The sequence below is a fragment of the Watersipora subatra genome, chromosome 1 (genome assembly GCF_963576615.1).
Source record: "Watersipora subatra chromosome 1, tzWatSuba1.1, whole genome shotgun sequence".
NCBI classification, from domain to species: domain Eukaryota; kingdom Metazoa; phylum Bryozoa; class Gymnolaemata; order Cheilostomatida; family Watersiporidae; genus Watersipora; species Watersipora subatra.
The window spans coordinates 51,918,947-51,935,169 of NC_088708.1; the positions used below are offsets into that span (position 1 = coordinate 51,918,947).

A 16,223-nucleotide genomic window follows, 5' to 3' on the forward strand; every position below is an offset into this window, starting at 1 on the left:
TCAGATATCTTTTTTGTCTTTTGATCTGCATCTTTCAGAACTTTCGTAAGCATGCTGATTAATTGCTTTCCCTCGGATTCAGCTCATAAAATGTTTATTAAATTTTAGATCATTCTGCAGCTCTACCACAAAAAAGGATTACGAGTCACACTTTGAAAACGGTGAACTCATAACTAGAGAAAACTATTTGTATCCATTTGCAGAGAGGACTTGCAAACGGAGATATGGTGATGTTTTGTAGAGTAAAATTCATCTGCCGAAGTTTGGCCCAAGATTCAAGAGAGTATAAATTTTGTGGCAGCATTGTGGCTGTTTTTGTCTTGTGTAGCTGCGGAGGCTCCGTGTTATCAGATTAGTTCATCAGCTCATCTTCGACCACTTTCTTGGCCCTAGCATGGAGTTTCATAGTACCTTACTTCTTAGCCTTCTAAGCGTCAGTTTATGCAATATGTAGCAGGCAAATAACTAGCTCTAGACTCTCTCAACTAGTTGTTTGGGAGCTGTCTGTTAGAGTTTTGCTGTTGTTGAACACACAATGCCTTCATAAAGCTAGTAAAAACAGGCTAAACTAGCTCATACAATGATCAGCAGTGTTTTCAGTTCACAAAACATGAAGCAAAAGATTAGTCTTTATATTATTGTTTGAGCATTTTAGAATATAATACCTATAACTTAGCTTGGGTTGATTTGTTCAGTATCTTGCAAAATAACTAAAATGTTATCACAACATGTCGCTTTTTAGTTTCATAATATGTGTTATTCTTTTTTTGCGGATAAAGATGTGTGCTCAGTAATGGCTATTTCATTTTTTAACCTTAACTAATCATTGTGAAATAATTTCTATTATAGAATTGTACAATATGAGAAAAAAGATCTGTAATTAAAATATAAACAATAAAATTAAAATATAGACAATAACAACGGATATGCTCATTACAGAAATAAAAATGTGCTTTAGCTAATACAACTCTTGTCATGACGATATAAGGGTCACAGGCATGATTGTGTCTTTTGTTGGTTGCCGCAAAATTAGCACCTTTTTTGGATTACTGTTGAAGGACAGTCCCTCCGACTAAATCGCCAATAGGTCTTTGTTAGCCCTTTTCTGGTCATTGTGAAACTATAACCTGTGCTGCTCACAAAAAGATCCTTACCTCTTCGACTCCTTTCTGTTACGACTTCAAAGGTCTCTCTACCAAAGTGAAAAAGATCTACAGTAGTTTTTATTATTAAGCTTAGTTTAGCTGAAGAATTGCTTACTAATGCTTACTCTTAATGCGTAATGATATCTTCCTGATTTTCTCGCACAGGTGTGGTTGTGGAACCAGTAGGTAATAAAACGTGTTAATTCATTGTGGATTGTAGAAAAATTTATTGTGTAAAATGGAACAAATAAATCTGTACTGGATGTCTGTATTTTTTGCAGAATAAACTCTAAACTTGTAATATATGTATTGATTCAATTGATGAAATAGGAAAACTTCACCAAGTAAAAATACTACAAAGATGTGTACTTAGCATATGAACTGTTGTGTGTACAAAAGTAGCCCAATTATTCCAAATTATACAAAAGTGAGTATTTTTGCATAAGTTTAAATGATATTCAATTTCAAATAGTCTTTTAATCTATACTCGTTATATTATATAGCAAACGTAAAGAGAAGGAGCAGTTATAGTAGCCATGCAAGGAGATTGACAAATTTGTTTTTACTTCATTTAAAGTATACTTATTACAGTAATACAAAGTGGTTGAAGCTTTCGCCACCTCAGCATAATATTATCAAATGTGCTTAATTGTTTTGTGGTATATAACAGTCTTTTTGTTTATTTAGAGCTGGCGCGGTTATATGTACACGTAATATCTGTTTTTGCTAAAAGAATGTTCTTTCTGTTCTTGCTAAAACAATATTGTTTTATGAATCATTTCTTTTGTATCAAAGTTAAATAATGGGTTCTAGGCAGAAAAATTAGATTTTTATGATAGCTTTCCTTTGATCATTTATGATGGTTGACACTATTGTAAATCATATACTGTAACTTGTATTTGTAATCTACCCTGTATATGCATATGTACTCAAGGGTGATCTCAACCAGATGTGAGGGAGGCTCCATGCAAAAGTGGGACAGAAAGATAGGCAATAGGAGATGAACAAACAATTCCAAAGTTATGCTATGATATATTGACCGACAATTGATCACTTTTTGTGATAGGCAGCAAATAATATATAGACATACTCAGTTACTGAAATGTGTTTGTATGTATAATACTAACAGCTTCAAAAATACATACACTTGTTTTTTGCTTTTTGCTTAATGATTCAATAAATATATAGGGTTTTAACATCAATAACAGTTTTTGTTTTGTTGCAAATGAGCGGCTATTAAATCACCCTGGTTCCCAATAATCAACTTAAATTAAATCTATTTATTTTTAAAGATTTGATATGTGAATAGTAATAGGAATTGACATATAAATAATGTACTTATTTACGTATAAAATAAATCATCACGCGTGCATAACATACATTCATCATGCCATTCGTTGTTTTCTGCATCACTGATTTAAAGTAGGCATAATATCCTAGATGGAAGGCATAGTCTCTCAGCTTGTAGGCGTAATATCATGTAGGCAAAATCATGTGTAGGCACAATCACTTGGAGGCGCAATTACTTGTAGGCGTAATCTCTTGTAGGGGAAATCTCTTTTAGGTGTAAACCCCTGTAGGCAATATCACTTGTAGGCGTATCTCTGGCACCTCTATAGATGAACATATACAACCACGTATGTATGTCTGTATGTACGTATGTGTATACGTATGTACATATGCATATTTGTACGTCTGTATGTATGTACATACATAGGTACGTACCTACATATGTACGTACATATGTACTTACGTACTTATATACATATGTGCGTACTTATATATGTTAGTATATTGCAGTGTTTTGTTGCTGTATAGTTGAGCATGTGCTAATATATGTTTCTTTATATGAACAACCCCTTTAGATTCATTATTTAGTTTCCATATTTGTTTGCGTAGCTCTGTTTGTCTTTTTCTAATTTTGTGGTTGAATTATTTGGTTATAGCAGCTGGTTTTGAAGTCGGTTCAGCAAAGACCTATATAGGTTTTTGACATTTGTGTGGTTTGTTGTTTACAGTAGTTTGATAGATTATAATTCCTTCAATTGGACAGTTGTCTGTTTTTTGTACCTGTGTGTTTTTGTATTTTGATTTGTCAGTTTTTGCATGTTGAGGTTTTTGCACTTTTTTACTCCATGCGTCTACATATTATAGCTTTCAGGTTTTGGTATGCAGGAATAGCTAAGCTCATGTGTGTCTGTTTAACAAAATGTGTAAGGGGTAATTGGTCAGAAAGGTTTTTTGACGATGCTGAGATCTTTTATTATGAACTATTATGAATAGTGTTTGTACAACATGATATTTCCAAGTCAGTTGCAATTTATCAATGTTTTTGCTTGGATTGTATATTAGTTGGGAGTTATGGCAACTTATTTGCTAGGCCTTGATATGGTTGGGCTGAGCTTTTAAATTGTAATTCATGTGAGGCTAAGTTGGATAATCGTTCGTTGATATTTTTCATGGCGTTTTTCAAAATTCATGGTAGGTGGTTGCTTAGCTTGTAAACTTACAAAATGGTTTTACTTGGTTTTCGGTTTGGTTTGCGATTATTGCCTTCCATTTTTGGGAATACAATGACAAAGACAATAATTTGCATGCTTGCTTTGATAGCTTGCTTTGCTATCATGTTAAAAAATTATGTTTCAGTTTTCATGTTTATACATTGTATAAATACATATGTATACATCTGTATGTAATATATGTATGTAAATATATTTACATGTGTTTGCACCTAGTTCAATCGCTCACATTTCAAGCTATATGTTCATATGAATAGCATTAAAGATGGGGCATATCTTGAGACTTCTCTATGTTTATATAGTTTTATATAAATGCATTTTCAAGTAAGTTCCTAACATATTTATATGTGTTATCATATAGCTTTGCACATTCAAACCAGTTTTTAATTCAATCTTCCATTTCAAATAAACACAAGACCCTGAGAGAGAACATTGTGTATGTTCTAAACCTCGAAGAATAATAGTGTTTATTTTATTTTATTGTACTGAATTTTGCGTTAACCATAAAAGTATTCTTTACTAGAATAGAACATGTGTGAGGATTAGAATAAGTGTATCTAATAGGGCTGTTATGTAAAATGTGTAAAGCAGTTACTTGCTACAAACAACACAAGTAATAGCCTTATTCTCATCATATGGTGGGCAGTAGGACCTTTTGCTACAATCTGATCTGGTAAAGTAAAAGAGTCCACCATATTCATTAGCACTTCCTCCTGATACATGTTCAGGCTGAGCATCCACACATTCAAATGTCGTTTGGTGGTGGTGATTGTAGGCCTCAGTCATAATGTAGCCTGAGATAAAAAATTGACAAGGAATATGCATCTAATCAGGTTGTTTTTGTTATGATCTATGCTAGAGGTGCTTAGAGAACAAATGATAACACTAGAAATGATGAAGCTGTCAAATGATTAAACAATGTATTATTGGGAGTTATCTACTCAGTTTCAGCAATTATTAGGATACGAACGACAAGTACAAGAGAGATAACTAAAATTACACCTTCATATTCTGTAGTCCAGTCATCAGGGCAGGTTCTTTTGGCAGGGATCATCATCAGAGCGGGTCTGTTACCAGTGTAGCATCTTGCACAGGGAGCGTCCTGATTATGTGTGCTACTGGGAAATACACCATATGAACTTGATTCATATTCTACCCCACCGATAAATTCTGAATAGCTGACTGATCCTGGACTGTTGTACTCTGGTGAGTCAGGCATACACAGGTAGTTCACTCCCCCTCCTGTTTGATCAAACCCTCCATTTCCAGTGTAACCTGAACAGAAGTCATTATTATAGATTATTAACAATAATAGCAAGAATACTAATAACAGTCTGAACCTCCACACTCATCAATCCTCTCCCTTCTATGTTTGTGTTCAAATAGAGTCTGTCAGCATCTAAGACCAGATGTTGACATACTTTCTGACATCATACCTAAAAATGTTACTAAAACAACAAAACAAAGCAGACCTGAAAACAGAACAAGAAAAACAAGAAAAAAGAAATAGGTGAAGATAAATCTACATAGTCAGTACACTTAGAAGGTCAAAAAAGCTGAGATAGAATTATGGAGATTATTGAAAACTGACTGAATGAAATGAGAGACTGAAGGTTTGGTGATGGCGGCTCAAGATCAGGCTCTACCTATCAATAAATCTCCACCTAAAATTAATTAAATCAAGTCCACTAGAATATTATGCATAGTATATTAAGTAAATCATAATTCAGCTCTTATACCTAAGCCCATAATTTGATTAGATCAAAATTCAAGCCTTTGTGAATGAGTGAATCTGGTCATCTTTGCTCAAGGATAGGGTTTGTGTGTGTGTGTGATGTTCTATCGCAAGTAATTTATAGACGAAACATGGAAATAAACTGACGTACAAACATAAAGCAAAACGGACTGTATGAAAGTTTGAGACTAGCAGTAGAACAGTCCTGCTGGCGGTTTACAGAAGAAGAAAGTGATGATGAGCGAACACCAGTAGCACCACTGTCACCGGTGCCTAAAAGCGTTCAGCCAGCTTCAAGTTTATAACACTACGAGCCAATTCATGAAAGTTGAATAAGTATCTATTGCAGTGGTTCTTAACCTTTTTTGCCCCATTACCTCTTTTTCAAACCTAAAGACAGAAATTCCTCCCCTCCCAACTCCTTCAAATAATGCACTGCAACTAGATCGTAAACTTTATTTATATATATAACTTATATACATATATATACATGTATATATGCATTTATTACAGTCGTAATTACATGGAATATCAAAAATGAATGTATATTGAAACTCAATATGTCTATCATTGTAAGAAAGTCAGCAGACTAGTGCGATTTCGGTGTTTGTTTGGAGTTGACCAGAATTTTGATGTTAGGAGTTGTTGTAAATAGGGCACACCGTAGGGCAGCTTCTACTTCCAGATAGTTTCTAGAATTGCTCTTTATGGTTAGCATTGCTGAAAATGCTGACTCGCAAGAATATGTGGAAGCAAATGGTATGAGATCTTGAAAGCGGCCAGACTTATGTTGGAATACAATCTTTGGGCCTGAACCCAAAGGTGCTCGATTGATAGCCCCTTGAAGTCATATTTTAATGCAGAGTTGTTTGTCAGCTCCAAAAACTCCTCCTGAAGCTGTTCCGGAATCTCGTGGACTTTGCGCCTGAAAGGTTTTTAGGTCAGGCTCATCAATTGCTCTGTCCTAGGATCTAACTTTGGAAAATATCTCTCAAACTCTGCTATCAAGCTGCTCAAGTGATGCTTTATGTCGGTTAGCAAAGAAGCGGAAGGAGCTTTCTTGTCAACTAATGAACGCAGAACTGGAAATGAAACTCTTACATTCCCAGTAGCCAGTCTTTCCACCCAGAGTTTGAGCTTGTCCTTGAATGCATTGATATTATCTGTTACATTCAACAAATTTCTGTCACTACCTTGCATCTTTGTGTTCACTTCATTGATTGAACCAAATATGTCAATGAGGTAAGCAAGACACTGATGGAAACCTTCCACCTGCATTGAAGCCAGTAGTTTGGGTTTGTTATGAGTTTCAAGAATTCATTGACCTCTGCTCATAGATTGAACAAACGCAGAAGCATGTTACCCTATGATAACCATCAAACTTTGGTGTGGAACAATAGTGATGAGTGCACAGCATCCATATATTCGCATCACTTGTGGAAGAGACGTATTTTCAAGGCAGAGCCTTTGATAAATTTTACTATTTTAATCACTGAAGAAAGGTGTTCCTGCAATCCTTTGGGAAGAGTTTTTGCTGCTAGCGCTTGTCTGTGAATGAAGCGATGGGTACTCACCACTAAAGGATAATTTTCTTTTACCAACTGTGCAAATCCAGCATGACAGCCAAGCATGGCTGGAGCACCATTAGTGTAAACTCCAATTAGTTTGCCCCAGTCCAGATGTTCTTTGCTGAAGAAGTCGGAAACCAGGTTCATAATATCAGCAGCTGGGGTGATCTCTGTTAGAGGACTGCAGAACAGAAATTCTTCCTCAATTGTCTCTCTGTGTACATAGCGTGCAAACACCATCAGCTGTAAAATGCTAGCAACATCAGTGGACTCATCAAGTTGAATGGCGAACATGGGAGATAACTTGATCTTTTCAATTACTTGTCTCTTTATGTCCGCAGACATATCATCGATCCTCGATTTCACTGTGCTTTCTGAGAAGATAAAACAGCTGTTTTTGAGCGACTATGTTTCCTAAAATAATCTTAGTACACTCCAGCAGACAAAGCTTAACTAATGTTTCACCAATGGTGTGTGGCTTCTTATCTCTGGCGATACGGTAAGACAGAGCATAGGATGCCTCGGTAATGGCCTGTGCCTGGATATGAAAGCTACCAGTGGAATCCAGTTTTGCCTGCTTGAGTTCTCTCTCTTTAGATTCAAAGAACGGCTTTGATTTATCCATGTGTTCTGCATGTTTATTTCTTAAGTGTTGCTTAAGTTGATGTGGTTTCATGGAGTCGTTAGTGAGCACTTTCATGCACAAAACACATTGTGGTACTTTGATGCCGCTTTTAATCATACAATTGAATCCATATAGTTAAGGTAAGAATCATCATATGTTTGTCTTTTTGTCTATGACATTTCTAATACCTACAATATGGGATATGCCATCAAAATATTTGAATACGTTCAATATCTACATGAGCAAAACATCATACATATGTTAGGCTACAGAGCAATATGTCAAAATGTTATACGTTTATGCAAACCAAATCGGTAGCTGAACAATTAGTATTGCAGGCATGTATATGCATGTATTGTAGCAATCCTTACCTTTTCCACAGTTTTAGATATTGGCTTTGATGAAACTACTGTAATTCATTCACTCCTCGCTACCCTTTATATAAGAAAAATTGGTGCCACAGAAATCCCCTTTGGCAAACTGCCAAATTCCCTCCCTAAAATCCCAAAATTCCCCATGGGGGGGGGGGGGGAATTCCCCCCTGGTTAATAACCACTGAACTATTGAATAATTTAGCCATAGTAAACAAATTAACTCTTTGACCAATACTAGTTTTTAAGTATTGTGTTTTGAAAGCATTGCTTTTCTTTATTTGGGTTAAATGGCTGGGATCAATTGACATTTTAAAAACCAACAACTTTGAAAAAGTGCAGCACAAGCCAGATTTCAATTTGCCTTTTTATAACTGTTATTTTTCACAAAGAAAAGTTATTAAATACTGATGCTTTTGGTTAAGTTCTTAAAATACCCTTTACAACTTTTTTGTGATTGTAAAATCTTTTCCAACTCCGTTGAGTCAGCATGGCCTCAAAACTCTATTCCATAAATCATGTGATGGTAGAAAAATCTATAGATGTAATATAGGTCAATCATTGTTTTGAGTAAAAGTAATTTCTGGTCTTATCAAAAATGCACTAGTTAATTTACTGGTTAATTATGTTATATGGCTTTGTAACGATATGTTTTCATCAATTGTTATTTCTAAAAACTGCGGAAGGCTTTTACAGGAATTAACATTTCACATATAAAAATTACATCAAGTGAAACAAGCAAACCTTTCTATTTTTTGGCTATTTAATTAAGATAAGATTATTTGCGAAACACAATTTTTTATTTTCTTTTAATTCAATTGTAAAATAATGTGAAAATCAGTAGTAAAACATTTTTATCACAATGAAAAAGTATGCAGTTTATTGATAGAACACAATTTACTAGATCATTAATAACTATAATGAAAAGCAGCGGGCCCATGATAGAAACATTTGGAACAACAATTTTCACTTGTTTTAGACATGAATATATGCTATTATTTTCTACGAATCGCGAATTATTGTTTTAATATCATGTGACGGAAGTTCAACATTATCAGAAAAGTTGTAAAAATTGAGTTTGTCGAATAGAATGACGTGGTCAACCGTATCGAAAGCGTTTGGAAAAATCCAAAAAATTACCGAGTGTAACTGTGCCACTATCAAAAGTATCGTAATATGATACTTTTGATAGTGGCTAGCCTGTCTTGGCAAACTGTTGTTTTTGCGGAGTTATCCCCCCTCGAGCGGGCGAGCAACAACAGCTTGTCACAAGACGTACTGCACCTGATGCATCAGCTGCACTTATAGGGAGTTGTTTTCTTCCGTCTACGCGGCTTGGCTGCAATGTTATGTCGATCGCTCCATTGATAATCATAATGGATTTCGCGCAAAAATTTATGTAGAAAAAAATAAGATTACAACGTTTAACCAAAGACCAGTCTCTGTTGTAAACTTCAGTAGAACTTGAGAATAAAATAAATTGAAAATAAAGTCCATAAGAACAAATAAAACTTACTGATACAACAATAGAAATAAAACTGACTGAGCACACAAATAACGACATGTTTATTCACTGTTGTTGCTTAAGTTCTCAAATTCTACTAAAGTTTACTGCAGAGACGGGACGCTAGTTAAACGTTCTTATCTTAACTTTTCTACATAAGTTTTTGCGCGAAATCCGTTATGATTATCAATGTAGCGACCGACATAACATCGCAGCCAAGCTGCGTAGATGAAAGAGAACAACTCCCTATAAGTGCAGCTGATGCATCAGGTGCGGTACGTCTTGTGACAAGCTGTTGTTGCACGCCCGCTTGACGGGGGGGGGGGGGGGGGGGGGGGTGGACAACTCCGCAAAAACAGCAGTTTGTCAAGACAGGCTAGATAGTGGCACAATTACAGTGAAATATTGAAAAAATATATAATAGTTTTTCAACATTTTACTAGTAAATACCGCAGTGAAGCGTGTCTCCCAAATATCATACTGGTTATCAACAAACAAGTTAGAGTCTACAAATTATGTATGCATTTGATTTACTAAAACAGTCTGTATAATTTTAGATAAAGCTGGTAGTACTGAGGCAAGCCTGAAATTATTTGCCTGCGTCTTGCTAGCTTTTTTGTAAAGTTTAATTCTTGCTATCTTCAAACAGTTTGGGAATGTGGGTTTGGAATTATTAAATTAAATTAAGAAGGAGTGTGATAATAGAAAGTAGAGAAAAGGAATTTTCCTTTTAATAATCTAAAGGAAACTTTATCACATCCTGTTGCTCTTTGGCATGTTTAACTGATATATAACATTAACTGCATCATCCTCTGAGACCTGTCATATTTAGATGTAATGTTATATATTAGTACTTGTTGTAGATATGACGATTAACTTACATTGAATTTAAAAATATTTGCTGCCAAATCTACTCCGATACTGGCCAAATGGTGGTTAATACATGTACAAGCAGAAATCTCTAAAAGGTTTTAAATTTTATGCTTAAAGAAAAACTATTATAAAGTGTTGATATGCATCTATCAGTACTATAACTATTATAAAGTATCGATATACATCTATCACCACTATAACTATTATAAAATATTAATATACATCTTTCACTACTATAACTATTATAAAGTATTGATATACATCTATCAGTACTATAACTATTATAGAGTATTGATTTACATATATTACTATTATAACTATTATAAAGTATTGATATAAATCTATCACAACTATAACTATTATAAAGTATTGATATGCATCTATCAGTACTATAACTATTATAAAGTATTGATTTACATCTATCACAACTATAACTATTATAAAGTATTGATATACATCTATCACTACTATAACTATTATAAAGTATTGATATACATCTATCTGTACTATAACTATTATAAAGTATTGATATACATCTATCAGTACTATAACTATTATAAAGTATCGATATACATCTTTCACTACTATAACTATTATAAAGTATTGATATACATCTATCACTACTATAAATATTATAAAGTATTGATATACATCTATCACTACTATAACTATTATAAAGTATTGATATACATCTATCACTACTATAACTATTATAAAGTATTGATATACATCTATCACTACTATAACTATTATAAAGTATTGATATACATCTATCTGTACTATAACTATTATAAAGTATTGATATACATCTATCAGTACTATAACTATTATAAAGTATTGATATGCATCTATCACTACTATAACTATTATAAAGTATCGATATACATCTTTCACTACTATAACTATTATAAAGTATTGATATGCATCTATCACTACTATAACTATTATAAAGTATCGATATACATCTTTCACTACTATAACTATTATAAAGTATTGATATACATCTATCTGTACTATAACTATTATAAAGTATTGATATGCATCTATCACTACTATAACTATTATAAAGTATCGATATACATCTTTCACTACTATAACTAATATAAAGTATTGATATACATCTACCACTATTATAACTATTATAAAGTACTGATGTACATCTATCACTACTATAACTATTATAAAGTATCGATATACATCTTTCACTACTATAACTAATATAAAGTATTGATATACATCTACCACTATTATAACTATTATAAAGTACTGATGTACATCTATCACTACTATAACTATTATAAAGTATTGATATACATTTATCACTACTATAACTATTAAAAAGTATTGATATACATCTATCTGTACTATAACTATTATAAAGTATTGATATACATCTATCAGTACTATAACTATTATAAAGTATTGATATGCATCTATCACTACTATAACTATTATAAAGTATCGATATACATCTTTCACTACTATAACTATTATCAAGTATTGATATGCATCTATCACTACTATAACTATTATAAAGTATCGATATACATCTTTCACTACTATAACTATTATAAAGTATTGATATACATCTATCTGTATTATAACTATTATAAAGTATTGATATGCATCTATCACTACTATAACTATTATAAAGTATCGATATACATCGTTCACTACTATAACTATTATAAAGTATTGATATACATCTATCAGTACTATAACTATTATAAAGTATTGATATGCATCTATCACTACTATAACTATTATAAAGTATCGATATACATCTTTCACTACTATAACTAATATAAAGTATTGATATACATCTACCACTATTATAACTATTATAAAGTACTGATGTACATCTATCACTACTATAACTATTATAAAGTATCGATATACATCTTTCACTACTATAACTAATATAAAGTATTGATATACATCTACCACTATTATAACTATTATAAAGTACTGATGTACATCTATCACTACTATAACTATTATAAAGTATTGATATACATTTATCACTACTATAACTATTAAAAAGTATTGATATACATCTATCTGTACTATAACTATTATAAAGTATTGATATACATCTATCAGTACTATAACTATTATAAAGTATTGATATGCATCTATCACTACTATAACTATTATAAAGTATCGATATACATCTTTCACTACTATAACTATTATCAAGTATTGATATGCATCTATCACTACTATAACTATTATAAAGTATCGATATACATCTTTCACTACTATAACTATTATAAAGTATTGATATACATCTATCTGTATTATAACTATTATAAAGTATTGATATGCATCTATCACTACTATAACTATTATAAAGTATCGATATACATCGTTCACTACTATAACTATTATAAAGTATTGATATACATCTATCAGTACTATAACTATTATAAAGTATTGATATGCATCTATCACTACTATAACTATTATAAAGTATCGATATACATCTTTCACTACTATAACTAATATAAAGTATTGATATACATCTACCACTATTATAACTATTATAAAGTACTGATGTACATCTATCACTACTATAACTATTATAAAGTATCGATATACATCTTTCACTACTATAACTAATATAAAGTATTGATATACATCTACCACTATTATAACTATTATAAAGTACTGATGTACATCTATCACTACTATAACTATTATAAAGTATTGATATACATTTATCACTACTATAACTATTAAAAAGTATTGATGTACATCTATCACTACTTTAACTATTATAAAGTATTGATATACATCTATCACTACTATAACTATTATAAAATACTTACATCTATATCTATATATGTATATAGATATAGATATATCTATATATATATATATATATATATATATATATATATATATATATATATATATATATATATATATATATATATATATATATATCTATATATATATATATCTATATATACATCTATCACTACTATAAATATTATAGATATGCATCTTTAACAGTCTGACAATACTCAGTTCTCAATTTGTTCAAAGCATTACGAAATTTTACATTACATAGCATTAACCTTAGCATTTTGGTTGGGCTAAATTTTAATAATACCTTTCGATTCTATGAAAGTTTAACAGTTGATGTGGTTTGTCAAGTTAATACATTTTACTAGCACAACTTTTAACATGAGGATCTTACAAGAAATTATGTCTTACTCTGGAATGTCATCAAAATGACTTACTGTCTTATGACTGTTTTAAATCTATAACAGAACTCATACCATTGTAAAGAAGAGTAGAGTTCTCTCCACACATCGTTCTTCCCCATCGCGTGTAGACGACTCCTCCATTTTCAGCTGAAGTGCCATTAATACCAGGAGTGCCTGGAAGTCCTGTTGCTCCAGGTGCACCTAATGCTCCTGCCATGCCTTAAATATAAAATTAGAATCGATGCTGTAGGAAGCTAGCCACTCGAGTGGCTTGCTTTCTCGAGCTCACTATTACAGCTCGCCCTTGTCCTACAGTTCTAATTCCTTTCAGGGTTGGCATCGTATAGCAAAATTATCATACAGGTGGGTATAGAAACCCACAGTAATTATACCATGCAAAAATTTTCTGGAAAAACCATCATAATGTTATATAAATACTGTTTATATTAAAACTAGATATTTAAAAGAGTTTAGCTTACTAAACACCCACTTAAAGATAAGTTTTATTACATGTATGTAAATATATTTAACTATTCAGCCGAACTTCACCTTTTTCATTTTAAAATTTTATCACCTATCAGTTTTCAGCTCTTTTTCACTATAACATTTAGCGGACCTCTTTAAAACCTTTCTCAACTTAATTCGACAAGAAAGTTCGACTGATGTTGTTCTAGTAATGAAATGGATTTTTGTTAGAGGAGTAAGAAAATTTGTTTTATCGTTGACCCTTACTTCAAAGGAATTGCAACTCCAACTTTGCTACTAGTTTTGAAAGGAAATATTAGGTAGGCACTACTTTTCTTCACACAAGGAAAGCCGAATTCAGAAAATTCAGTCATCATATCTTTTTCAGGTGATGTGTGAAGGTTTGCGGCAATCAGCAAATCTGCATTTTTGTTACTTTGACGTACTAAGCACACCGACAGTCAAATTTAAATATCGAGTGACTCAATCGTTGAATTATTCATAGCGAGGATGACAAATCATTGTGTTTCCACGTCATAAGGCAAAAAAAGTTGTCGCATAACACTCTCATCGTATCATGCGAGTGCACTGTAATTATTCAGCCGTTCAAAGGACCACTAACCGGCTGCAAGCATGGTCAGCCAAGCTAGAAGTTAGCAAGTGGCTAAGTAAAGGTATCATGGTTATATATAGTAAATATACCATATGTGACAGATTAAAGTCAAGGCACGTATGCACAATCAACTGAGCTTGAAGAAGAGGTGGAGCTTATTAGCCGCCATTATAGTGTTGTGGAATGTGATCCACTGAGAGCTGAGCCTAGGGCTGAGCTAAGCCGAGCCGGGCTGTGCTCAGTCAGGCAGAATAACAAGGTCAGAGTTTAGCCAGGCCGTGCCGAGTCAAGACCGAGCTGATCCATGCCGGGTTCAGCCAAGTAGAACGGAGGTGGAGCTTACTAGCAGTTAAGCTCGAACATTTGTGTAGAAGAGCAGAGCTGTTCTGGGCCTGTTCATTGCCAGTTACTTGATCATTCTTGTACAACTTATGAACTAAGCAGAAATATATGTATAAACTCATGCACCGAGTCTTAAACTAGTGGAGGAAAAGTGAAGGTCGCACAAAACCTTTACACTTGTGGAGGCAGTGGGATTGCTGATGATCCCAAGAACTCCACCTCAAGACTCGCATCAGGATCACTGGACACTGGGAAGTTTACTGGACTCTGGATAAACTTGGTTGCCTGAAAAACGCGATCACTACTCTTACTGGAAGAACTTCCTGACAACAGGAAAAAACCCAGAGAGAGCTGTGGAAAGCCCTGCAGTATCGGGCCCAGTAGATGCACTGCTCCGGGAGCAGAAACCTACTGAAGGCTTCGACAGGACTTACCTGAGGAGGCAGCGCGCTCCTACTAAAAGAACTTCCTACAGGAAGAAACCAAAAAAGAGCTATGGAAAGCCCTGCAGTATCAGACCCAGTGGATGTACTGCTCAGGAAGCACAAACTTACTAAAGGCTCTGACATGACTTGCCTGAGAAGGCAGCGAGCTCCTACTAAATAACTTCCTACAAGAAGAAACTCAGAAAGGAGCCGACAGCCATGGACACAGTAGAGGCACTGCCCTGGAAAGAGAGCAGAAACTTACTGAAAGCCAGACATGGCCAATAGGAGAGCAATAAGTGCTGACCCGAGACCCCACCGACTAGTCGAGGCACTATAACTGGTACTACTGATGCCAAGGGCTTAGGAACCGGCACCACATTTTATGACTCCCCAGTACACTGAAAAGGGAAATGTGGAGTACTTCACCACACACATCACGGAGGTAGCCGACGCTAACCAGTGGACGGAAGGAGCAACCCTATTGCACCTCTGCGAAGCACTGGGCGAACAGGCTGAGGACTATAACTATTACAAAGTATTGATATGCATTCATCAAAACTATAACTATTACAAAGTATTCATGTATATCTATCACAACTATAACTATTATGAAGTATTGATATACATCTATCACTTCTATAACTATTATAAAGTATCGATATACATCTATATGTATCACAACTAGAACTACATGTATTATAAAGTATTGATAATAGATCTATCACAACTATAACTATTGTAAAGTATTGATATACTTGGATTCCATGACCAGCAAAGACTAGATCGAGGAAAGTTCGTGCACAGGAAACGCCTGTGGAGA

At 33.5% G+C, this 16,223-nt stretch overlaps 3 protein-coding genes across 9 annotated transcripts in view; 2 read left to right on the forward strand and 1 right to left on the reverse strand.

Annotated features, from left to right (window-relative positions):
* Positions 1-16,223, forward strand: part of LOC137410412 (short-chain collagen C4-like) — a 179,947-nt gene that overhangs the window by 52,976 nt on the left and 110,748 nt on the right. The gene's annotated exons all lie outside the window — the stretch shown is intronic.
* LOC137385359 (short-chain collagen C4-like) overlaps positions 1-16,223 on the forward strand; it is a 135,889-nt gene that overhangs the window by 51,212 nt on the left and 68,454 nt on the right. The window lies entirely within an intron of this gene.
* The window catches only part of LOC137410448 (short-chain collagen C4-like), a 227,936-nt gene continuing 215,851 nt past the window's right edge, over positions 4,139-16,223 (reverse strand). For all 7 annotated transcript variants that reach the window (XM_068095874.1, XM_068095865.1, XM_068095871.1 and 4 more), the window contains 3 exons: positions 13,628-13,774; positions 4,667-4,939; positions 4,139-4,458 (listed from right to left, as the gene is read on the reverse strand). In XM_068095874.1, the coding sequence (XP_067951975.1) occupies positions 4,256-4,458; positions 4,667-4,939; positions 13,628-13,772 (621 nt within the window). In that variant the 5' untranslated portion in view covers positions 13,773-13,774 and the 3' untranslated portion in view covers positions 4,139-4,255. The remainder of the gene's footprint in view (positions 4,459-4,666; positions 4,940-13,627; positions 13,775-16,223) is intronic.